The sequence below is a fragment of the Sabethes cyaneus genome, chromosome 1 (genome assembly GCF_943734655.1).
Source record: "Sabethes cyaneus chromosome 1, idSabCyanKW18_F2, whole genome shotgun sequence".
NCBI classification, from domain to species: Eukaryota; Metazoa; Arthropoda; class Insecta; order Diptera; family Culicidae; genus Sabethes; species Sabethes cyaneus.
Window position 1 is genome coordinate 115,964,954 of NC_071353.1, and position 25,586 is coordinate 115,990,539.

The window sequence follows — 25,586 nt, forward strand, 5'->3', positions numbered from 1 at the left end:
ATTTTATCGTCGTGTATCTTTGAACATCTCGTTCCAGCATCCCGTGATTTGCTAAGCCAAACCGAAACATTAATCGATTGACATTCATTAGCCTAAATTCTCGACTGTCCGAGTACTAGAGCGTGGTGTCGTGTGATAACAGCTGTGAAAATCAAGCCCTGATCGGTGACACTTCACGCGGTGAACAAATCGTTTGACTTGTATAGAAGTGAGCGAGCTCTGGTGATTGATAGCGCAGTGATTAACGCGTCGTCCTCTTTTTGTGTGAATCGCTATCGTTGTCAGCAGGCGATTGTCGGCTTCTCTTTCGCGCGCATCTTCAGTACGTATTGTTAGGTTAGGTGCGGTGAAATTCTTCTTGGCCACACGAAGCTCTCGACCGGACCAACCGAGCAACAATAATGAACACATACAATTGCTCATTGTTATTTTCACAACGCGCAATTAGCGAATGAAAAAAGAAGCATCAAACGAAAAACGAAGTTAATAGCTCCCAGAGTTTAGGCCAATAGTAAAGAAAACGGAAAATTGAATGCTGAAAAATGTTTTAGAAGTTGCCGCTCGCCTATCGTTTTCAAAATATCAAATTAAACAAATAGGCGATCGGAAGGCCAACAACCAGCCGAACAAAAAGTTACTGAATCCGTGCGAGAATCCGTAGGCAAAAAAAACTAAACGCTTTAGAAATAGTGTTTTAAGATGACTCATTTGATTTAATTGCACGCGCTCTCCCGAAAGAAAATTGTATCTGCACGTGAAGATTTGTGAAGAAGTTGAACCGAAAGACGAAAAAAGAGAAAAATACATATTCAAAATCGACATTCAGGAAAAAAAATAGAGCAAAAAGTGATCTCCGATAAGCGATCAATCTAGGCAGACGGAGTAGAAGCGACGCGCGACGGAGAAGTGCGAAGCGGTTTTCAACGATCGTGGTTTCCCCGATAGGCAGCCAAAACGTCGGATCCCACGCGGAGGCTCGACCACACGACGTTCAGCATGTTGACCGACATGAGTCCGTCGGCAGCCGGACAATTCTACGGGGCGCAGATACCGGCCATGGGCATGAACATCGCCAACATCACCCACATGCAGAAACCTACGGTAAGTGTCAAAAGTTAACTTTTTTTTTCTTTGCTAACCCTGATGAGCGGTTGAAATCAATACACCAACTTCAACGCTCAACTCTGTTTAACATTTTCCGACATCCGACGATGGTTCGCACATCGTTTGACCTCCTCCGACTGCTCCGTCTGAGGCAGTGCGCGCGCGTGTTTGATTGGCACTTTCGGCAAGGCTCCCTGCCGAGTCCGGGCCGGGTCTGAATGGAATACACAAATCCGGAACGAATTACCAAAAATGCTGTGTGCGCCACACAGAGCACTTATGAGCTCAGGGTGAGAGCTGTGGAAGGCGTCCCAGTTTTCGAACAAACTGGACCACTGCTCTGGACCGGGAAGGGAACGCGAGAGTGTGAAAGCGATATACGATAGACGAGAACCTGTTCTCGATCGAGGAAGACCGGCCGGCGGTGTGGCGCCAGCTTCGGTCGGTTTCATTGTTTGATTTATAATCAAACAACCGTAGGCGGTTGATGATGGCGCCCTGTCAATGGAACCTTGATTGGTCGGAGGTTGCTGACCCAATAAATGACCAGTTGAGAGTGGCGCACCCCAGCTGAAGCTAGGTGCAGTTGATTCAGAAGATTGCTGGACTGGAAATCGGAAGATTTTGTGACTATCAGTTCATTTTGAAATTGGATTTGCCATATTTAAAAGGATTTGAAGTAAAGGCGATACGTATTGATATATCAATATAATATCAATTCATACATATTTGAATAAGCGCTGCCTAAGTAATTTGGCGCTTACTCTATAATGATCAGATTATTTCTAGATTATTGCGGGACTTACTGATTTGCGTTAGCCTGTATGAAAAGTTTTTCACAATTCAGTAAAATTTTGTCTCACCTGTAACCATTCTGTGAGCGTTTCAATATTAAACGGGACACTTTCCGGGACACGTCATCCAAATCCAGGACGTCTGATCGGTTTAGTTTATTTGCATCGCAACTCTAACTGAACTTCTGATTACCAGAAATCACACAATATTTGTGACATGTATTGTTTTGCGAGAATACAAAAAAATGTAACAGCTTCCCCTTGCATATAGGAGCCATAATGGCGAACGGCATATTTTAGTTTAATATTTTAATTTTGCCATGACCGTGTAGAAAGAAAAAATTCGATGTGTACAGAAATTGTCAAAAATGCTGTTCAAATATCATGAACACAGATTATGTCGTCCGCCATAATGGCTGGTAAAAAGCTGGACAAATAGCCAACACACAGCATACTTGCTAAACTTTTTTGCAGCTTGGATAACGACCTTCAATAGAAGCTTAGAATCCCCAAATTTAGCAGTCTGTTTACTGGTTGATTTGAAGCGATCAAATCTGCATAATTTAAACCCTAAAACGGTATACGATAAGATTCGAATATACGACGACCAGCTTGTTAGATCAGCATTATTTATACCTCGAAGCTAACTGGGCGGATCAGTATAACAAAATTTAAATTCAAATTATATCAAAATGACAAAAAGTCTGTTTGAAACAAGTTTTTCATATTGTGAATTCTAAACAAATGTTGTATGTGGATGTAAAGCTCCACATGCGAGTGCCGTCTACAGCTCCGTAAGAGTTTTACAACCCATTAGAAACTATCATTAGGCTCACAAGTTTCAAACTACTTTAAGGGTGTTCAAAAAGCTCTGTTGGTCTCTGTTAAGCTTTACTGTAGCTTCGAAAATAGCGCTAACGAGACCAAAACCTAATAAAATCACCAAAAAATTTATTTCTAATAGCAGAACCGTTGTCCAGACAAAGGCTGAATAAAATTAGCTATAAAAATATTGAATCAGCCTGAAGTTGTTACACTCAATGTTTGAATAACATGACTGTGATAACGCTTGTACAGTCTTAAATTTTTATCTACAGTTACTCTCTGCAGTAACTACAAGTAATCTTATACTGCATATAAGGAAGCCTTCTATTTATCTTTGCAAATTTTAAGCTTCTCCGGTTTACTGCAGACAATAATTATTTTTTACGCCCAATTGAGGTTAGGTTTACAAAGCAGTTTACAAGTTTTTTTTTGTTAGGACTAAACTACTTTACGAGTTCAATTCGAGACAGCTAAACGTGACAATTCTATTGATAATTCAAGTACGTAGGTCTGAGGATTTCAGCTAATTTCAGTCGTCCGTTTGCCGACTTCGGCGAGAATCCGTCTACGTTCACTGGCGCGACGGTACTGGTTGCAGCTTACAGTCATTTGTTTATTGCTTTTTACGTCGTTAAATGTGCAGCTCTACGATTTGTTTTTCAATTACGAATAATGCAGTACTTTTTTATATTGATTTGCCGAAAAGAATTGAAAAACGAATGTTAGGAAATTTTTAGTACGAAATTTAAATGATTTGAATTTCAGGATACTGCTATTCAAAGACATTTTGTTGATGGTTTTCACGAAAACTCGAATACGAATACAACTTAATACAGCTTTTTACGAGCCATAATGGCAGACGTGTTCGTAATATTTGAACAGCATTTTTGACATTTCCCTAATATATCGCACGTTTTCTTTCCGTACATTCCTTCAGTTTTAATGTGAACGCGCGGAAAGAAAACGTGCGATGTATTAGGAAAATGTCAAAAATGCTGTTCAAATATTACGAACATGTCTGCCATTATGGCTCGTAAAACGCTGGATTACGTGTGCATCCCCCAGGGAACGTACTACTGATAGCTTGACGTACCAGGAATTACAGCAACCCTTTGGGAATAGTTGAACGACGTATAAATTTTCCACAGAATCGCCGATGTATCTAAGATCGAAATCTCATAAGATAAGATTTACGACAAATACAAATTTATTTTCAGTTTTCGTTTTGACTCCACAAAAACAAACAATTTTTTAAAGCAAACTGCACCACTCAAATGTCATAATCACTTTGAACGAAATATATTCACCTTTTTACCATTCACCAAAAACAAACACCAAATCAATCATTTATTAGCACTTCTGGCATTTTTAATGCACGTTACTATACGTTAGCTATTTAACTGATTCAAATATTCCGAACACTTCCGCCATTATGGCTCGTAAAAAAACTGGATTTAAATTCTTCTTGTCCGTAATCATTTGCAAGCATTGTCAGCAATCAGCACTATAAGAAGTAAGCTCTATAAGCAGCGTATTTATAGTATCTATAGGCGTATATTTCGCCAAAGTACTTTTTTATGTAGCATTTCAATTGCATTTGATCGGTATTAAGTCAGTCCGAACCAAGTGACAATACTCTGATTTCGAGAAAAACGCGTTCAAATTTTGTTGCTCTGTTTGGACTATAGCTATCAATCATTCGAAATCATCTAATAACTCTGGCTGTTTGCAACATCTATGTAGTCCGATTGAAGTAAAATGTAGCTTAGAAAGTTCTTGATCGTTTGCTGTCATAACCCATTTTTTTTTTAATTTTGCTGCTTGGTCCGGTCTGATTTAACAACGACCATTTGTAGTGCTTATGAGTTACCTGGGAAGTGTTGAAACAGTGCTTAAATCAACTTAAGCTTATGTTAAAACATCTGCAATTGTTACATGCCAACGACGCACTTAGCAGTGCATTTTACATTTTTCAAATTGAGATACAGTGGACCCTCATGCGTTTGAACGATTCCTCATGCAAACTAACGGGGTTAGCTTTTAATTTGAATAACTGGTCACCCTAAATATGCTGGAGCTTGTGTGAACTGGCTGCCCTGTTCTTTGTTATTGTTTTGGTGGTTTGACTCAGTTGGCAGTTGCAAGCAGCGAATATTTCATTCTCCGATCCGATTTCTACCATAATCGTTGGGAATCGTTGGGGAATATTTTGCTCTGCGACAAGTGCTGGCATTTTTGGTACACTGTTGCTCAAATCCTTGACATTAGTTTCCGCTAATCTATGGTACTACGGTATCCCACCTGGACAGTCAATTATTTTTCACAGTTTGCATATCATTTTTCCCAATTCTTCCAATGTTCGTTCTTCACAAAAATACATTTACTCCCTCATAAGAAATACTCTAACAGTCTCTAGATAAAAATCAACTGTACAAGAAAAACCCACTGATGAAAAACTGGTGACTCTAATCACCTTGCATATGAGTTCCTTGGCGTGATAATTATGGCATCTTTTCAAATATACGATTTTATCATTGAAGAGTTGGTCTAAGAAATATGTATTCCTTTTTTTAAATAAACGCTTTCAGATAAAGGAATTTCCGTGCGAGTTTATTGGAAAAATTGGCGATCTCGAATTTCGTGAAGAAATCCTATGCGGGTGTACAAAATTTTATAAAATATGAACCCTCCGGGCCAAACTGTACGATACTTTGGAGAAATCTCCCCAATATTTCCTGTTTTCATTGAAATCAGAAACAATAAAAAAGCTATTGGGCTTTGCAACATTTTTACTAGTCCTGCGCAAATCCATATTTTAATAATAATTATCTTGTACTTATCAATTGCATTGAAAATATGCTTATCAAGCAAGGAGTGGTACAGTGGGAACGCAATAACGTAAAACTAAATTGCAATTGCTAAATTGCAAGCATGTGTGGAATACACAGAAAATCTAAATAGGGTTTATTTCTAATTCCCGTCGTAGTAAGTAATGCCATTCCAATTTTCATCATTTGTTGGATGGATTTAATAAATACTCCAAAAGTTCTTGTGTTGATTTGACTACAACACACTTACCTTCCGATCCGTGAACTTGGAAATCACTGAAAAGCGATTATTAAAGCATATTATTGAAATTACGCAACTGACTTTATTTCTTAAATTCGTCGTACCGTTTTAAAATCCGTCCATCAAAATTTTTCATCGTCCGAACTAAAAATCACAACAATATTTACGAAGCGCGAATGTATTTATGTAGGACGGCATGACAAATGTTATTCTGCAAAATTTCTGCACGTCAGGCAAATTTTCCTGGTTGTAGAATAGCGACAATGTCCTGCGTGAGTTATTTTCATTTATGAATGACGGAAATTAAAACGATTAGACGACATTTTCTTCTTCGTCGCACGAAAAAACGTAGGAAATTTGGCTGGTAAGACTTCTCGCGTAACTTTTCAAAAGGACCTAAGTAACATTGAGAAACTCTCTTTGATCTTCCTCTCTTCCGATTATTACGGCTACATAAGTGCAACAAAACAAAAGTTTTCTTGACGATTAGGTAGCTAGTGATACCAGCAACCGATTTATGCTAGGCTGATGTATTAAAGTTCATTTGCATCGCCGTGGCTACCGAAAGAGAAGAGGTACAAAGAGAATCTCTCATTGTTACTTAGGTCCTTTTGAAAAGTTACGCGAGAAGTCTTCTTTAATGATAAGCATTTAAATAGATCTCAGCTTACTTTGGTTGATCGCGTATGATAGACAACAAACTAAAATATTAGGGAATAACTAGTTTTGCATTGTATGTCATAAAAATGCTGATATTTTTAATAATTTGTGATGGATAGGACAGGAATAGGCAATTACGACGAAGCAGCAACATACCCTAGGTGGATCTAGGTCCGCAATACAGCTGTGTTTTTTCAATTTATGTCCAGTTTTGTACGAGCCATAATGGGAACGGCATAATCCGTGTTTGTAATATTTGAACACAATTTTTGACATTTCTGTATTCATCACATGTTTTCTTTCCGCATGTTCACGGTAAAACTATCCAGCTTTTTACGAACCATAATGGCGGACGTAACATTTGAACAGCATTTTTGACATTTCCCTAATACATCGCACGTTTTCTTTCCGTGCGTTCACGGTAAAAAAAAGAATGTACGGAAAGAAAACGTGCGATGTACTAGGGAAATGTCAAAGATGCCGTTCAAATATTACGAACACGTCCGCCATTATGGCTCGTAAAAAGCTGGATAAAGGAACGTGCGGTGTATCCAGCTTTTTACGAGCCGTGATGGCGGATGACATATTCCGTGTTCGTATCATTTGCACAGGACACGACCATTTCGGGGCCAGTGCAAACGGCTCTTAAAAGGCTGGATTGACTCTAATGATGTGTCAATCACTTGCTTGTAATCAAGCCACTATTTTCGAGCGCCATTTTGGTTTACTTCTTTTTCAAAACATATTCCATGCTACGTTTCCATTGCCTTAGCAAGGGCAAAGCAAGAAAAATTTGTAAGGTCACGAAAATATGAATTTATTTATAAATAGATTCGATTTAGTTAAAAAACTTACTTAAAACTACTCAAAATGGCCTTCAAGTGTACAAACCCAGATTTTGAGTAGTTGTTCAACCAAAAAATTGGTAGCAGGCACGGTAGCAGGTTATTTTACAAAGCGATTAGTTCAATTATTGATAGCAAATAGTCGAAACTTTTTACTCAAAATCTGAGTTTGTATACTTTGTAAGGTAGGGTTCAACTTAACTTTAGAAAAAGCATTCAGACTTACCTTAGACCTCAGGGACGGCCTTACTGGCGATCTCTCGAGAGTCAATTGATAATGCACTTAACTAATTTCCCTTAACTAATATTGGACACACTCTTTGCAACCCGGATTCCTGTCCGTTTTATTCGCGTCGTGGTTTGCCACTGGATCGGCCCACTATAATGCAATGCGAGGAGCTTTCGTGAACACGTGTTTCAGGTATCGGGCACTTTAGCACATATTCCCCTTTCAACCCGCGGACAGTGACCAGGGAATGGCCGGCTAAGATCAGTTACCGGGCCTTATCGTGAACTTCACTCACATAGCCTAAGTAGTGCGCACCTGAGAAACCAAACGTCAGATAGCTTGGACGTCTGACTCTGTTGATGGTTTATGCCGAAGAGAGCGACAAATTGCCGTTGTATTATCTTCAGCTGCAGCATCCAGGAATTGGTGCATTTTTCGGGATTTCCGCTACTACGTACCAAGTGAAATTTGCGATCCCAGACTTAGTGACCAGGTAGTGACGGCGTCTCGAGATGGGGATTTATTTAAAGATTTTCACAATATTTACTAACCCTACCTAACTCCTTTCAAAGCAAACAAATAAACAATTTTTTATATTTTTTTATTAAAGTTTATGGGGCATTGTGAAATGTTACAAGTGTTACAACTTTAGGGGCATTTTGAATAGTTTCGACCAAGCTCTGGCTAAATCCAACCTGCTTAATAGTAAACTCTTTTAAAAGTGTACAATGTATGGGACAACTTTTATACCGCATGGTCGGAGTTAACCTCACTTCTTTGACGTCATTGTTTTGCATTGTTTTGTCTGTAAGTACTTCAACATTATTTCTTTATTGCAAGAAAAACCGCCGCTGAATTGAATATCTCGTACCTAGAAGTATTTATTCCAAACATAGGTAACAAAAAGGATCAGTTTATAAGGGTTTTCTGAAACACCTAATGGGATCCTCGACATACCCCCCGCTAAGAGTCAAGCTGGGCTTGGCCATGCTGTTTTTAATGTTTCTAAAGTTTGAATGAAGATTGCTAAGAGTTAAGTTGGACTCCGATGAAAAATAAATTTTTCAGAAAATGTAAGGATTGAGCGTTGATTGACTGTATAAAAAGGCATTTCTGAGAGCCTTGATTTAAGTAAAGAAGTATACTTAAGTTTAATTTGTTTTTTGTAATTTTCAAGTAATAAAGAGTAGATTGTACTGAAGATGGAGTTTGTCCGATGATGTAGTGATTGAACAGGTGATACTGTCAATGATAGATGAGAACGATTGAGCACGTTCGTGTGAAGATAGGGATAACTTCGGATGTTGCAAAGGCTAACTCGATAATAGTGGATAGGAAAGGGTAGGATTATTCGCCGTGATGATAGTGGATGGGCGTTGAGAACAGTTGAGTATGTTCGTATGAAAGTTGTTATCCTTCGTGATGGTGTCTTCCCCGTTGATAATGAAGGGAGATTTCTTCATAACATTGGCGTTGAATGAAGATATGACGTTACCGATGGGAACGCAGATGTTTTTGGCTTTACCTACCACCTTACGGTGGATGTCTGGAATTGAGTCGAAGTTTGTGCTTGATGGATGTACCGTGATCGGAAGAGAAACTTGAATGCAACTGTTGATAGGGATGTCCGCATCTGATTCTGATGAATGAGTGATGGCTGCCGTCCTAAATAGAGATTTCTGAATTAGAAGACTTGAATAGCTGGTTGATTCCAGCAATGGATAAAACGTAATCAGGATCCTGTTTGATGGATGGAATTGGAGAGTTCGTTTGAATTTTTACACAGAAAATTACGAAAAATTTGTTCTAGCTTGGATGTCTGTTCTCTGTGGTTGTACCTCGATAGTATTCATAGACCTGATGTTTTCTTTCCTGTAACTTGTGGCTTTACTCAGAATAAGAGTTTGTGAAGTTGTGAAGGCAATGTAGAGCATGTCAATGGTTATTGCGATGACTTCGTCCCAACTAGTTGAATTCCTGGTTTCAACAAACAATACGACTGTGACTGACTGAGGAACTTTGAAGAGGAACTGTTCCAATATGTTTGTGGTTCATGAGTTTCCTGTGTGGAACCATTATTGATAGGTCAATTAAGGTCCAAAACCGTTTCCTGGTGCGAATCACTTTGATGTCTTGAAATCTGTCTAAAATATTCCTGTTGTTTTGAGAAGGTGAGAATCTGATGGTGTAGGCGTAGACGTGAACCTGAGCCTAGCTCTTCCTCGAAAGGATGTGACCAATATGAAAAAAATCAGAGGGGTTGTGTACCAGACACGACCGCATATATAGGTAACGCAGGACTACGTAAGTCTCTTTGTAGTAATAGTGGCATGTATTCATGCTTGTAATCATTCGATTCTTCATGTATACATTCTATATGCAACATATATACATGCTACATGCGTTGTATGTAACATTTATCAAAGTAGTACCATTGCATACTTTCAATTCTCAAAAGATTGTGCATTTGTAAACAATTTAACAAAATCAAGAACACAAACTATTGCTTTCTTGCTACCTTACTGAAATTAAAGATTGTTTTTATTACCCATAGTTTCCCACGTTGAAGGGATTTTACCAATTCAATTCTATTTTATCAACAGCACATCTTTCCACTACACTTCTAATGAAACGGCAAGCATGCGTATTCATACAGAGTCGTATTATAACCGAACACTACAGTTGTAGCACATTTTTCCAACACAGATATCAAGTTCGCCGAGGTTTAATCGTCTCGCAGTAAAGAATTTGGTATCTGTTGGGACAACGAACTTGTATCATTTTTTCTGGCACACTTCCCTAACACAGACATCAAATTGGACTAGGTTTAATCGCGTACGTAAGAAATCTGTTGGCACGAGGGGACTTTGTTATTCTCTCTGGCGTACTTCCCAAGCAAGGACGTCAAAATGGTCTAGGTTGAACCGCGGTGTTAAGAAATCTTGTTGAAATGAGGAAACTGTTATTTGTTTTGGCTTACTTCCCAAGCATAGATATCAAATTGGTATAGGTTTAGATAATCGTAAAGAATCTTCCAACCAATCACGAAGCGAGAATTTTGGTAAAACATAAGTTCATTATTTTCAATTTTTCAATAGTTCAACAACAAGAATCCATACTTTTCTTCATTTGGGTCAATTCTTAGAAGATTTTCCGATCGATTGGTGTAAGAATATTGAAAATCGATCGGAAAACCGCTGAGGTATTAGCGCTCAAAACCTTTCATTTTTCGTGACGCTCGCATTTTTCGATTTTTTTGGAATGACACCCTATCTCAAAACTTGCCGTAAGACGTAGTCCTACGTCAAAAAAAGTCTTGTCGTCCAAATGTAAAAGATTCGCTATGGTAGTGCAGAAGCTAAGCCATGTGATAATGTCTTCCTTATCTGTGCCATTGTATTAGCCAAAGAATTTAGCACTCGTCGCCATGTCATAGAAGTATTTATTCCAAACATAGGTAAGAAGGAGGATCAGTTTATAAGGGTTTTCCGAAACACCTCGTGGGATCCTCGACAAAATAAATAATCAATTTTGCTTCTCCAGCAGACAGGCACAACACCTTCATCTCTACGTACCAACTGTTAACACAACCCACTGATACAAAGTATTCTTTACATGAATTTAACAGCAGTTTTTCTTTTGATTTGACGTTTCCGAAATCGTAACTCGCAGTTGATCAACGAGCGTTTGCGAGAAAACGATATGTAATAGCATTTTAGGTGCCTTAAGGATTTAGTCATTCTGTTAGTACAGCACCAATCTTCAAAAATATTCAACTACGCCTGCAAAAAGTCGGCATCTGATCGGTCTCCGATAAGAGCAAAGAGCTTGAAGTCATCGGCATATGAGAGCATTAAGCATTTAAGTTTAAAGTTGCCTTTATTGAGGTCTAGATCGAGAGTAGTACGGTCCAAGGAAGCTTCCTTGAGGAACATCAGATGAAACTGCGAACGATCATGATGCATGATTACTCATTTGGCGAACATTGAGCGGCCAATTAGGGACGATTCTAACCCTCTTAACCAAAATGCCGATAGCGCAATTTAATGATCGAATGACGCTAATAAATCAGTATAGACTGTGTCGATTTGTAGGTGATTATGTCATAATTGTGCGATGAGCGACGGGTAGTAAACCAAATTTTGGCACGTGGATTGAACTGGTGGAAAAGTTTGAACAGACGAATAACGATACAATGCCTTGGTAATTAGTAATATTTTGCTTTGAACCCTTTTTGTAGACGGGAATAAAGTGATCGATTGCATAAAGCAAGACATTAGAAAAAATTCGTGGCTAAGCTTGCATCACTACCTTTGACCAGTACGTCCCAGTGTAAATTGCAAATGGATTGATACATTTTCAGGAAGCCAGTTTTGCGATAATTGTACGTTACAGATTCAGGATTATCCTCAAATGTGTAGGACTCACATTTGGGGAAAACAATATGAAGAGGTAAGAGGTGACGAGTCTGTTTAACGAGTGTGTTGGGAGCACGACTAATCAAGAGCATATTATGAACTCATAAAGCTTGAGTCATTTAATATCTGTACGCAAATCAACGAATCTATCTCAGAACCATGTTAGTAAAATAACAATGTTAAATACTCAAAATAAAGGTCATTTATTGCGCTTTAAAGGAAAATTAACGAAAAAATTATCCCGATTTGGTTTTGATGCGACGGCGAACTTGCCGTCGAATACCACTGATCATATTTTGAACACTATGTTGGCTGTAGGGGTTTAAGTGACCATTTTGTTCTACCATCTCTTCATCTCTGTCGCATCTCAAGTTACCTTCTAGTCTTTTTCAGCTTCTGTTTGAAAATTGCTCAACTGGGCGGACCCCACTGTAGTAATTCTCCGCTAAGCTGTAGTGACAGGTTGTAAAATCAGGCCAAAACTTTTCTGGTTCATTGTGAACTTTATTGTACAACTATAAAGTACAGTACATTGTATGCAAGTAGAATTACTGCAGAATCGAATTTATCTACCTAGCAACTTCCATGTCAATGCTGTTCGTGAAGGACCAAAAGTGGTTGGGTGGATCTATAAGCAATGTCGCTTATATGATTCCACGGGAATATAAGACACTCCTTCCAGCATAAACTGCCGGTTTCTAGATACATAACTTCGCCGTGCAAACTTATCTTGCGTGAGGATTTGTGTGCTAGAAGGCGCGTCAAAATCCTCTCCGACCTTATATGACTTGGGCTGGTTACCACATCCCTCATCCAGTCTTCGATTCATTCGATACCCTGATGCTCCTTCCCCTTTACGATAATGATGGTATATGGCAATGTAATAAGATATGTTTTATATGAATATACATTATATGGAGATATATGGACAAAAATAGAACAATCTCACCAGCAGTCCTTCGAATGGAATAGAGTTGCTTCATTTGAGTTTACATGAGTGCTTCCATTATTAATTTAATTTTTCTTCTGGTATCCATGAGCATTATTTAAACTTTCTTCATCCCAAGTTTCCACTGTACAATAGGAGGTGCTTGACCCATGAGCTAAAACGAAACAAATAATTAAAATAGCTTATGTTAAGCTTACCTACTAACAAGGTCGTGTGGCTCAGCCGTCATCCAAACCCGCAGTTTTGAGATCAGGCAGCCGGAAACCACCCATCATCGCACCTCCCTGCTTGGCTACTCAATAGAGCATTACCGGGGAAGGCCACGTGGAGGCGCTAGGTAGGGGTTTGGGATGGCTGGAGCTATGTTGAACGCTTCCTCATTTGCCTTCCCCATTTTATACCCTCCTAGTTGGTTGCTTCCTGGCCCGAAAAGATCAAAATCCTTTACGCAGGTGAATCCTACTGACGGTGCTTTACCTGGCTTTGAGTTTCTGTGCGATATCATCATCCGACAGCGCTGGGTTTGCACTAATCGTTCTCAACACCTTCAAATGCAGGTTTCGATCATTAGTTTCACTACGACGCTTGCTATGATCCTACTGATCGACAGTTTGCCGCTCACGCAAATGTTTGATAACACTGCACATGCTTGATTGAACCAATTTCAACGACTTTTCAAGTTTTGAACCTGACAGTGTCGGATTTTCAAGTATAACTTTTCAGCTGTCAAAATGTTCCAGATCCGACCCCTAAGGGCGCTGCAGTGCCATTACTACTAGCGAACCATTACTAGATCTAGTATACATTACATTACATGGCATTACCACTTAGGTTGATAATTTAATCAATCGACTTGATACAATGAATTCAAAACGATCAATCTAAATATTGGTTAAGACAGGCGGAAAAATAAACTGTGCTGTTCCTCGATAGTTTGAAGAAGAAACGACATCAACAATATCAACATTTTCTTCTAACCTTATAAAACACATGTTTTTCCACAATCTCACATCGCTGTTGAGTCCATGATTCCAATAAAATTAACTTTGGCTCCATAATTGGCTCCTTTGAGTAGTTCGCGCCGAATTATGTTAAATAAATCTTCCACTTTATTTACAGCATTATTGGCGATTTGAAAGTCTAAAGTAGAATTAATTTACTCTAATTACTAAATTTTATCGCCAGCGCATTATATTCATTAAATAGAAATTATTGTTTAACTGTGGTTAGACCAAAAATATTTCGGACACAATGAAGATATCAATTTGACATTTCCGTGTGTATACATGCCAAGGGGTTTCCAAAACCTATATTACAACGCTCCTTTGAAATAAGTTACCTTTGATTACTAATTAGGTACCTCTAATTACCCGTAATTTTTGATAATTTTTACTTAAGATTAATACTGATTATTATATTGATTGCCACTGATTACGTAATTAAGACATAAAATATGCGTTACTAAAAACCCCTTGGTACATGCAATTTTGCGTTTTTTGGTTCGGACGAAGGAAAATTTTGACGGACGGATAAAAACAGCATGACGAATTTAAAAAATAAAGTTAGTGCCGTAATTTCAATAAAATACTTATAGTAATCGGTCGTTAGTGAAGCTAAAGTGAACAGAGTGGACGTGTAAGTGTGTTTGAGTCAAATCAGCACAAGAAATTTGGATTCTTTTTTAAAACCCATTCAATAAATGATGAAAATTGAAGTGACTTTCCTTACTACAACGCAAATTAACTAAACTCTACATCTATTTCATTGTTCAATTCCTTTTCAAAGTTATTTTCGTTTTCAAAGACTTCAGTAAATGTTGTGAAATGAAATGTGTTCTGCCAGCTTGTGGGATAATTTTGGGGTCCACCATTACGGTTAAAGAAGCTCGCGGTTGGAAACCCTTCACGCTGCTTAAGCTCGGGAGAAATAAAACCGGCCCCAGCAGAAGAACAGAAAACCAACATCGTTTCACAATTGATAAAATGTAAATGACCAACCTTTTGATCCCCTTCGAGCGCAAACACCCCTGGAAAACAATTGTACCAACCGAACAGCCCATCCGGTGTGTGTGTATACCGTCGTCGCGCTGATTCTTGGAACTTGATTACGAATTCAATCTCGATTCACCAGACAGTGTTGATTATCATATTTTTATCTTCCTTCTCTGTCCAACAACACCTTCCGCAGCGGGCGCATACCAGCTCCGATGCTCACCACCAACCGGTGCTATTTGCAAAACCCTTTCGATCGGTGTACTTGACTTTCAGCGTTGATAATGCTTCGCTTGCACGCCAACTCCAACCGGCTCCTGCCACTGAACCCCTCTCCCAATTTCACACCAACAGCTATTCAACATAACATTGGGCTTGGTAATTTTCCTTTTGTTTCATGCAAAACCCGATCCATCCGAGCTTCGAATGAAAAATGATACCGACCGAAGTCATCCCCTTGGAGCGAATTTCTTCCGCATGAATATTTTTCTCGTTTTGTGGTTGTTCTGTTTGTTTCCTGGTAGGCGGCCGCACCGTCCTCCTCCCTCCGCTTCTGCTTCCTCGTCTCATCGACACCGCATTACCGGGATCAAGTTGTTTCTTCCATTGATGGACCACCTTTCTGGCTTGTGGTGCCGATTTAGTTAGCTAGCTAGCTATGTACTGGCAATTCAACACATTTGATACAATCTATAAACAGAACAAGTGCGAAACGGTCCGTAATGGTTTGATGTTAATCAAGGAAGAGTGTGTAACTTGAACGGAATTATATTTTAAGGCCTAATCTGGGAATTCGACTTTTCACGAGCCATACTAGCCCGATCCGTGTTCGTAATATTTGAACAGCATTTTTGACATTTCAGTAATGCATCGCGTGTTTCGTTCCACGCGTTCCTATAGTTTTCCAGTGGACGTGCGTTTACAGAAACTGTAGATTACAGAGGCGCTGAGACACTCAAAATCCGCTAAATTTTGAAACAAAACGGAGAGTACCATCATAAATAAAGGTAACTCTCCGTTTTCGTTCAAAATTTAGCGGTTTTTGAGCGTCTCGGCGCCTCTGTAATCTACAGTCTCTGTACGTGAGATGTGTTATTGCAGATTGCAAGAAAAATCCTCACATCGCGGTTATCTTAACTGTTGAACCAAACCATCAAAAGATCACCGCAGAGCAGATTTCTGCAATTTAAAACATGAAAATTTACTAAATCAATTGTATTTCATCAAAACCATGCTACAAAACTGTTATTTTGTAGAACTGCAAACCATAAAACCTAAATTTTAATATTGCGTTTATCTCGCGGTTATCTCCTGAGCGTGTTATCACCGCCGCTGCATGCGGATTTTTCATAACCGCCGCAATATTGCGTAATACTTGAACGGCATTTTTGACATTTCCCTAATACATCGCACGTTTTCTTTCCGCGCGTCCACGGTAAAACTAAAGGAATGTGCAGAAAGAAAACGTGCGATGTATTAGGGAAATGTCAAAAAAGCTGGATATCCAGCAATTTACGAGCCATAATGGCGGATGGCATAATCCGTGTTGGTAATATTTTTGGCATTTTCTGTATACATCACACGTTTTCTTTCCGTACGTTCCTTTAGTTTTACCATGAACAAATTAGATTCAAATATTACGATCACGAATTCGAGAATTCTCGGTATTCGTCCATATCTTTGCTGTCCCCTTTTTTGTGAATCCAGTTTTTTACGAGCCATAATGGCGGACGTGTTCGTAATATTTGAACAGCATTTTTGACATTTCTCTAATACATCGCACGTTTTCTTTCCGTACATTCCTTTAGTTTTATCGTGAACGCGCGGAAAGAAAACGTGCGATGTATTAGGGAAATGTCCAAAACGCTGTTCAAATATTACGAACACGTCCGCCATTATGGCTCGTAAAAAGCAGGATATGTTTTTTTAGAAACACCCACGGAATACCATCTGGGCCAGATTTAGTCGGGTATTCTAACAAGGAGGTGACTCTAGAAATCATTGCTTCGTCGATGTTGAGTGTATTCAAAGTATTCCCAGTCCACGATGTTCAAAATACCGTTATTAAAAAATAAAATAGGCCATTTAAACAGCAAATGCCAGTTGGTCTGTATTGCCATCCTAGACCTTTGAGCCAATTTTTAAACAAATCGATCGAAGAATTTTTGAGCTACGCCCTTTTGAAGTTTTAATGGGCAGATTGCTCACATAATGTAAATAAACACTTCCAAAATGAACGTAAATCACTGCCGGTATTGATTTTTTATGCAACATATACCCATTGGCGACCATTTTACGAGTTTTGCGCTGTATTGGAACTAACTGAAATGTATTAAAAATAACGGTATTTTGACACTGTACAGTTGGAACAGAGCTATATTGCAAGCAAGCCGGAATAACTACGGCGTCTGGGATCACTTCATCGTAAAAAGTTTGAGCGAATTTATCGGCATAGAGTTGGCAGACCCTTCTAGTTTCTTCGGGTAAATTTTAGAAAATGTAAAAGCAAGTAACTAAACTATACGCTGAAAAATGAAATTTCTTCCTCCATTGGGTGCAGAGTTATAGAGCATTTTGAATAGAATCTCCTTAAAAATCAGTTCTTCATATTTAACTTTTGTTAGTTACATTTGGCAAAAATACATTATTTTGAGGAATTATTAATGCACTCAAAACACGCGTTTTGCAGAAGATCTCTAAACGGTCAATCGAAATAAGTCACGGCAAAGAACAAAGAATCGATTAATGGAAACGGAAACTGGAAACGGCTGGAAACTCGGTACCTGGAATGTCGAACTTCTCCATGAACCGGCACTAGTGGACTTGCTTGCTCGAGAGCTTCATCGACTCGGAGTGGAGATTGCTGCTATTCAGGAAGTTCGGTGGTCAAATTCCGGAGAAAGGAAGTTCCGTACAGTAGATCCTATTGTAAGCATTTCTTGCAAGTAGCACATCTATGCACTACTCAGTGGCGGTAGAAAGACAAGACATGAAGTCGGTTTAGTAGGACTGGGAAAACAAAAGCGTTTTCTTTACATACGTTCCTTTGGTTCTACCGTGAACGTGCGGAAACAAATCGTGCGATGTATTACCGAAATGTCAAAAATTATGGCTCGCAAAGAGCTGAATTGATAATAGCACGTAATTAATTCTTTTCGATACGATTGGAACTATCTCTTTTTCAGTTTTTCTTTCAAACTTTTCAATACTTTACAATAAGAACTAACTCCAAATCAGAAACAAGGGGCAAACGACCCGTTGAGTTCACAGTAGTCAAAAGAATAGAATAAAAACCAGCACTTCATCGCAACAATGACAAGACTTTCAAAAGTAGAAAAACAAGATTAGGACAGTTTGGAGGAAAATAAACAGGATCTTCTATGAAGAGAAATTTTTGTTTTCGCAAAAAGTACATGCACTAATCTAGATTACCGATCAGCTGCAGCAACACGCAAACAAGCGTATATTCGGCTGACAGTCCTCATCAAATCTGGCAACCAGGACCGAGAATCGTTTGCTTGTTCTGCATTACGGCAGCCTAGATATAATAAAGCGGGGAGACGCAGAAGAATGCAAAAGAAACAGGTAATTATTTCTAATACCACTCGAAAGGCGACCCCGAAAAAATGTCATATTTGTTATTATTTGTCCAGCACCCAGCTGAGCGAGTACCGTTGAAGTTGAAGTTGAAGCACACACCGTGATGCGTTACCAAAAGTTGAAAAGAACAACAGAAACCAGATTAAGTCAAGAAAGAATGGAGGACCTCTTGCGGGAGACCTAATTTCTGTTCGAGCACCTAAAAAGGGAACAAAAGCGAATGAATGTCAATAGCATATAGCAAGTAGGGAGCAGATCGGCAAATCGGAGAACCCCTCTCGAGTGTTGTTCTTTCGGAACGATTTTGTTTTTTTGTGTGTGTGTTGTTGCGCTTTCTTTGTCAGTGCCTGTTCCCAGTGTGCACTCGAACGAGGCAGATTTGTTTTGCTTTCGGGGTTATGTTTACTGTGGATAAGCCGAGCGCCTTAGAGATTTCATTTGTTTTTTGTGCCTATGTTGAATTTACAGATGAATGAGCACTTTTATGGATGTAGAATATCATGTTCCACATGACGATAGAAACTGTTTAAATCTAGTTTAATTTTCAAAGTAACTGAAAACTTCATTTTAATATAAAAGTAGTAACTAGTTACTTTATTACTTAGGTACCACTGAAAAAAAAATACGAAGAGCAAAAGAATCTAAACAATTCGACCAAGAATTAATTCCAGTTACAATCATAATTCACAAAATAGGCACCGTTGACCTGTCAAGCATATGAAACGTGACGATGAAACAGTAGCCATTAACTATCAAAGCGAACAGTTAGTGTTCGCCACCAGCCAACCGTATGAAGGCCTGACCATCGCTTTAGCCGTATGCCGAAACCATACCAAACTCGAGGCGGCCACACGGTACCGCTTTCCCATTTCTTTCATCACACCTCTTATCTCAAGCACAAACTCCGGTAGCCAAACGGCTAACTAATTTGTTCCACCTTCCACAAATGGTGGCCAACCTGGTAGCGGCGATGGCGCAACATTGCCACTCAAGCGGAACGGGACACTCACCAACTCAAACAAACCCGTTGACATTATCACCTCGGCACCATCACATCTCACAAACTAGACCAGGCTAGGGTAAGCCAACAGATAGAGACACATAGGAGAGAGGCAGCAATAAAAATAAAAACCTAAAACAATAAAAACAGAAGCCATCATCGTCATCGTTTGTGTGCTACACCATCCAAGTTTTATAGCTTCGTCCCAAGCGTGTCCTCTACCAATTGCTCTCGCTGTAGCCTGCGTCCTAAGGTTCCGAAGGCAGTAGCGAGAGGGCAAAATACATTGGAACAAACGAACCAAAGCAGGCGTCGAAAAGTTAGTTTTAGCTGGCGCCTTATAAGTCGGAACAATTGTAGAAAACAGAGAAAAAATATAGATCAATCTCGCGAGAAAGCTTCTCGTATTCAGCTTCATCTATCCAAGCAAATCAAAGCAATTATAGACGTAATGGAACGTTGAAGCTCTTCGACACAATGGTCCCAGGCCCAGCCATATCTTCATCTGTTCCAGGGTTCCTCCGAATATTCTCAAACACAATATAATTCTAGACGATAATTGGCCTAATTAGGACGTCCTCAACCAGGGCCTCACATCCAACGACATCAATCAAGGTTCCGTGTTTCATTCTTCTTTTCCGTTGTCCTGTTACCTAAATTTGGAAGAAAAAAATAAGCTTAATTCATATCGAGTCTTCGTGAGAGGGGAAAAAATAAATTAGCTGACTGCAGTTTTTTTTTCATTTCCATTTTCTGACGAAGGATCGTTGCTGCCATTCAAACAAAAAGTCAATTCAACATTCCTGCTCTCGTTGTTGTTGATGGGCAGACACCAAACTTTTCGAGCAAAATTAGGTGAAATGAGAAATTGCCCAACAAACAACTGTCAAATTGCCAAAATGATCCCATTGTGGATCGGCGGCGGCGAAGGCCCGAGTAGGAAGTGCAGGCATATTTGCAACTCGCAACCAGGGCTAATTCGTCGTAATTTCCTCCGAATAGGTCGAATTATGTTGGTTGCTCCTCTTGAAACAAACAGAAGAGTGAACGAAACCAGGTTAGCGAACATCAATCGGTTATCAGTTGCTGCCAGTCAGCCAGCCAGCCAGCCAGCCAGCCAGCCAGTGCCAGCCCAGCAGCTGCCTTTGACAAAATCTACTGCTCCTGTCCTGTCCGGACTCCGGAGTCGCAGAGGGTCAGCCAAAAACAAACTCGTTAGAGATTTTTATGGGTTGGGAAATTTTGCTGGCGTTTGTGGTAGGGCAGAGCGTGTGCGTTCGCGAATGAGGATAGGATGAAACTTTTCTCATCGAAGGAATGACTTCGTTATTGTCGCAAAACTCTTCACGCCAGTTCGGCGTTGGATATTAAGTATTTGCTTAAAAAACTATTTTCCATGCTAAAATGAATTTATCGGTAGCTAACAGCCTAACTACCCCAAAATGTTACGTTTTGGTTAGCTATTTACACTATCAACAGGCTAGAACTATATTAGAATAATATTTAAATTAAGAAGAATTTTCTCAAAACACCTTTATGTGCTCTTATGGACAAATAAAAATCAAAGCCACGGACGAACTGATATGAACCACACAGTGATAGGCATAAAAACTGTTTGTTTGTTTGTTAACTATTACCCAGGTAACCAATAAGCATTAGTATAAGCAGTAAATCAATCGTTTATTAGCATCCCTGGCGTATTATACTGCAGGTAGCTGTTTATCAGCCTTTTGACTGCATAACTGTTGTAAATTGGCATGCACAATTCTATTTAAATTCTTCTTGTCGGTAACTAGCTGCATATAAGCATTGTCAGCACTATAAGAGGGCTAGCAGTAAAGTAGCTGCATATTTTGCCAAAATAGCATTTAAGCAGCATTTAAGGCAACTTAAATGCTTATTGGCTTGCATTGAAATTGGAAATGCTTATTGGTTACCTGGGTACTCTTTCAAGTAATTAACAAGTTTTGCCATTTTTGTTAGATTCAGGTAACTCCCTTACATGACTTTTTTAATGTGTTCAAATATGCGTTAACAAAAATAAAAACCCACACCCAAAAAATAATATTAAAATCATTCAAAACCTTTGAGTAATCCCTCGTTTCTTCATGTTATGACAGCTAGGGCTATGCAATGTTATTTACAACCTTTCTGCGATTCAGTTGACGCGATATAAACAAAGTGTTGTTACGTTGGCACATAAAAGTCGAGTTTTTTTATTTGTGTTGTGACTGAGACGGCTAAGACCATCGTTGGCCCATCTTGCCAAAAAGTCGATAGTTGTTGTCTACTCAAAGAGTTTCAACAAAATTAAAATAAGTGGAAAGAAAATTAGCATGCAAGTCCGAAATCATGTTGTTCAGGATCATTGGTAGCGGATTTCAGAGCGGAAGATTGCAGAGAAATTCGGAATAAGCTGGAGAGCAGTTCGTGAAATTGTGCATAAGCACAAAGCTTACGGTTTGCTTGCCAACAGATCTGGAAGAGGTCGTCGTCGAGAGACCGATAGCCGGACGGAACAACGAAATATCCGGGAACTGAAGAAATCTCCAAAAATATCAATCAAAGACATTTAGGAAAACCTCTCGTTGGCGGTATCAGCTGGAACCGCACACCGCACGCTTGTTGAGCACGAACTCTAGAACAGATTCACAAAAAACGTCCGTTTATCAGCAAGAAAAATAAACTGAAATTTACCCGGAAACATGTTAACAAACCCGAAGACATTTGGAAAAAAGTACTTTGAACTGACGAATCGAAATTTGAGCTTTACAACAAGAAGCGGCACGAAAGAGTATAATCACAGAGAACAGACATTCATCTTAATCTCACGGGATGTGTAAAAACTATACCGCCATTTTGAAAGTATGTGGTAATGCTCCCGTTAGGCGGCGCTCGCATCACAAACAGGAAGGGATTTTTCATCAATGCATGTTATAACCAAAGCGTTACAAAGTTGCTAAGGTAACTAACACATTGTTTATCTAATCAAACAAATCTTAAACAACTTTTATCGGAAACGATAATTATTCAATTATGAATTTGAAACAGTTGCTGTAAATTCCTTTTCTGTAAATCCATAGGTTTATAGAATGATTCTAGTCATTTTCAGAAAGTGGACATATCAGACGGAAAAGCTAAATGAAAATGTCTCCCTCAAACACAGCAAATTGCTGCTTTCCGTTTCAGTTCGCCAGCATAAACACTAATTCACTGATAAATGCTAATAAATCCGAAGCGCGAGTTTAATAACAAAGAGTATAATTAAACAAGGATCCTCGAGCAACCTGGTTCTAGTCGTCCTCGTTTCGACAGGAGGTTTTCCGGAAGGTGCTCTAAGAAGGGTACTGCCGGTGCCGCCGCGGTGTGATCGGCAGTTTTAAATGAAAAAATAGGACGATCAAATGGAAAAAACTCTATACACGTTATTCTGGAAGCTTTATGTGGATTTAAAACTCCTTGAAACAAGTAATTCTTCAAATGCGTTTTTATCGCCAGCTTTAAAGAATATATTTATTGAACAAACATAAACAAGCCGTTGCTAGAGCACCTGATATTAGAGTTGCCAGTAATTCGAATATGTAAAACTTAGTACAAGATATTTAATAATTGGCAACATGGAACTAATATAACGGGTGCACCTTGAGAGAGATGTCGCTAGTGTTTTGTTCAAAAGTTTACACACCATTTGAACAAAATTTTATATGAACATAAATGTCTGTTCTCTGTGGTATAATCAATATATATAGAATGCCAGTGTCGCTGGTGTTTCATGGATATTTTGGTGGCAAACATGTTGCTGGTTCGTGTCTTGGATATGGGAACTACATTGTCAAATTGCCCAATAGAAAATTTTCCTGCCGACGAAATACCTTAAAACGACCAAATCGGGTGATTTATCCTACGTAATTTACGAAAAAGCAGAAATTTTTTTTATTGGGTTGCCTTTTTAGTTTGACAATCAGATTCAGTTTCGAATCGATCACTCACACATACGCGCATACCGTGTACCCCCGTTGGTATAACCTTCTTTAATCTGAACATTTTTAATTTGTACCCCGGTGGTATGAATGCGTTCACATTAAAAACCGATCAAGCGTCACACACAATTGACGTTAAAGTTGACCGGTAAATTAAAAAAAGCAAAAAATCTAAATGCGTTTCCTCTTGCTCAGGAGCTTTGGCAATAAAGCTCATATGCAGCTTACCTCTCTCCAGCACTCAAAATAGACCATTTTAGTCGAAACTGCCGAACCCAAGGGGTCGGTCACTCGACACAGCCGTTTTTATGTTAGGCGACTTGAAACGAGCCGAACTGTGCCGATGCTGTACCGAAAGTGCCGAACTGCAAGATTTGTTAAATTCGATAAAATCTGATAGATCTGGCAACCGTGCGAGATGATTTTGAGAACTGGCAGTGCTCCCATTTCATATGTAAAATTGAACCGGAGGTGTGTAAAGCCCTATAAATGTTATTTTTATAAGGCTTTAGAGGTGTGCCGTTTGATATCTCTGCAGTGCCGGGGCACTATGTGCTGAGTGTCCGACCCCTTGGCCGAACCAATTTCGTCTTCTACAAACCGAACGTTTAGAATTTGCGCATGTTTGAAATATTTTCAAAACGTTTGTTTTCGTCAAATCAAAACAACAAGCTCATAGGGTGTGCGTCTTGCGCGTATGTGAAAATGAATAGAGTTACCAAATATTCAGATTAAAAATGAACTCGCCCAATCTGAACGAGCTGTTTTTCATATTAGCGGGGGTTGAGTGTACAATGTAAATACATAATTTTCAAATGTGTGATGTTTACCACGAGCACTGCAGCGACACTGGCATTCTATATATATTGATTCTACTCACGAAAGAGTGTGGCGGAAGTATGATGAAGGTTTGCAGGAACGTCATTTGCAGGCTACAGTCAATCATGAAGGAGGCAATGTACTGGTGTAGGGATGCTTTTCCTGGAATGATGTTTTGGAAATGTGGTGCGAATTCATGGAATCATGACAGCAGATGGCTACATTGACATCCCCAAGAACAACCTGAAAGAATCGTTTCGGAAAACTGACCTACGAAGCTGCTTCGTTTTCCAACAGGACAACGACCTAAAGCATACTGCTACGAAAACCAAAGCCTTCCCTTATTTTCCCTTCACGCAAAATAAAACCCCTTGAATGGCCACCACAAAGTCCTGATCTCAACCGGATTGTGGTGAAAGATGGTGTTACTATTGATGATTGCACGAATTCTTAGACTTTCGCCAAATAATTCCAATGACAGTTAAACTTTCGCCGTCACTAATACTACCAAATATTTGTGGTGACAATCAATCATGTTGATCATGTTTACATTTGTTCAACACTGTAAATCGTCTGACAGTAGATGAAAACAGTACAAGTGTAAGTGTACAAAGCGCTACAAAGTCCAAGTATGACTGAGAGGTGAGTGTAAAAATGTTCATTGTGCAGAAATTTTTTGCACAGGAGTCTAATATGGTGCAAAAAACGCTGCAAAAAATAAGGACATTTATTTCACGGCTTTCCAGAAGGCGTGAAACAAAATCGATCCTCAGCACCAGAACTTGGTCGAAAGTATGCCCAAACGTCTTCAACAGGTCATTGAAGCTTTAGGAGGTCACACTAAATATTGACGCTTTAAATTTTCTTGCTTTTATTGTGTGATTTGTTATTTCTCGAACTCGGGATTTTATACTTGTTTTCTATTTTTTTGACGTAGGACTACGTCTTTGTTTACTATACTGGGACTGGGTAGCACTGTGCGAAAACGAAAATAGAAGTGTTACGTTGGAATGAAAGACTTCAAATGCTAATAACTACTAAACTACTGAACGAAACTGGACAATTTATATGTCGTTGGATAGATAAAATGACCAGCAATTTTGTGGAGAGAGTAAGAGAGCAATTTTGAGGAGACCGTAAGAGAGGAGGCTCCTATACAAATGAAACACAAATTTCCTCAAAATTCGAGAACTAATCAAGCAAATGGAACCAAATTTAGCATGTGGGTGTTTTTGGAGACATGAATTTATTTTATGATGGTTTGAGACCCCTCACCTCTGTGGTACGAGGATAAGGACTCTCA

General features: G+C 39.2%; 1 protein-coding gene across 1 annotated transcript in view; it reads left to right on the top strand.

Moving 5' to 3' along the window:
• Positions 1 to 996: 996 nt before the first annotated feature.
• The window catches only part of LOC128743347 (transcription factor Sp9-like), an 86,313-nt gene continuing 61,723 nt past the window's right edge, over positions 997 to 25,586 (top strand). Inside the window, exon 1 of the mRNA XM_053839905.1 lies at positions 997 to 1,101. Coding sequence (XP_053695880.1) covers positions 997 to 1,101 — 105 coding nt within the window. The remainder of the gene's footprint in view (positions 1,102 to 25,586) is intronic.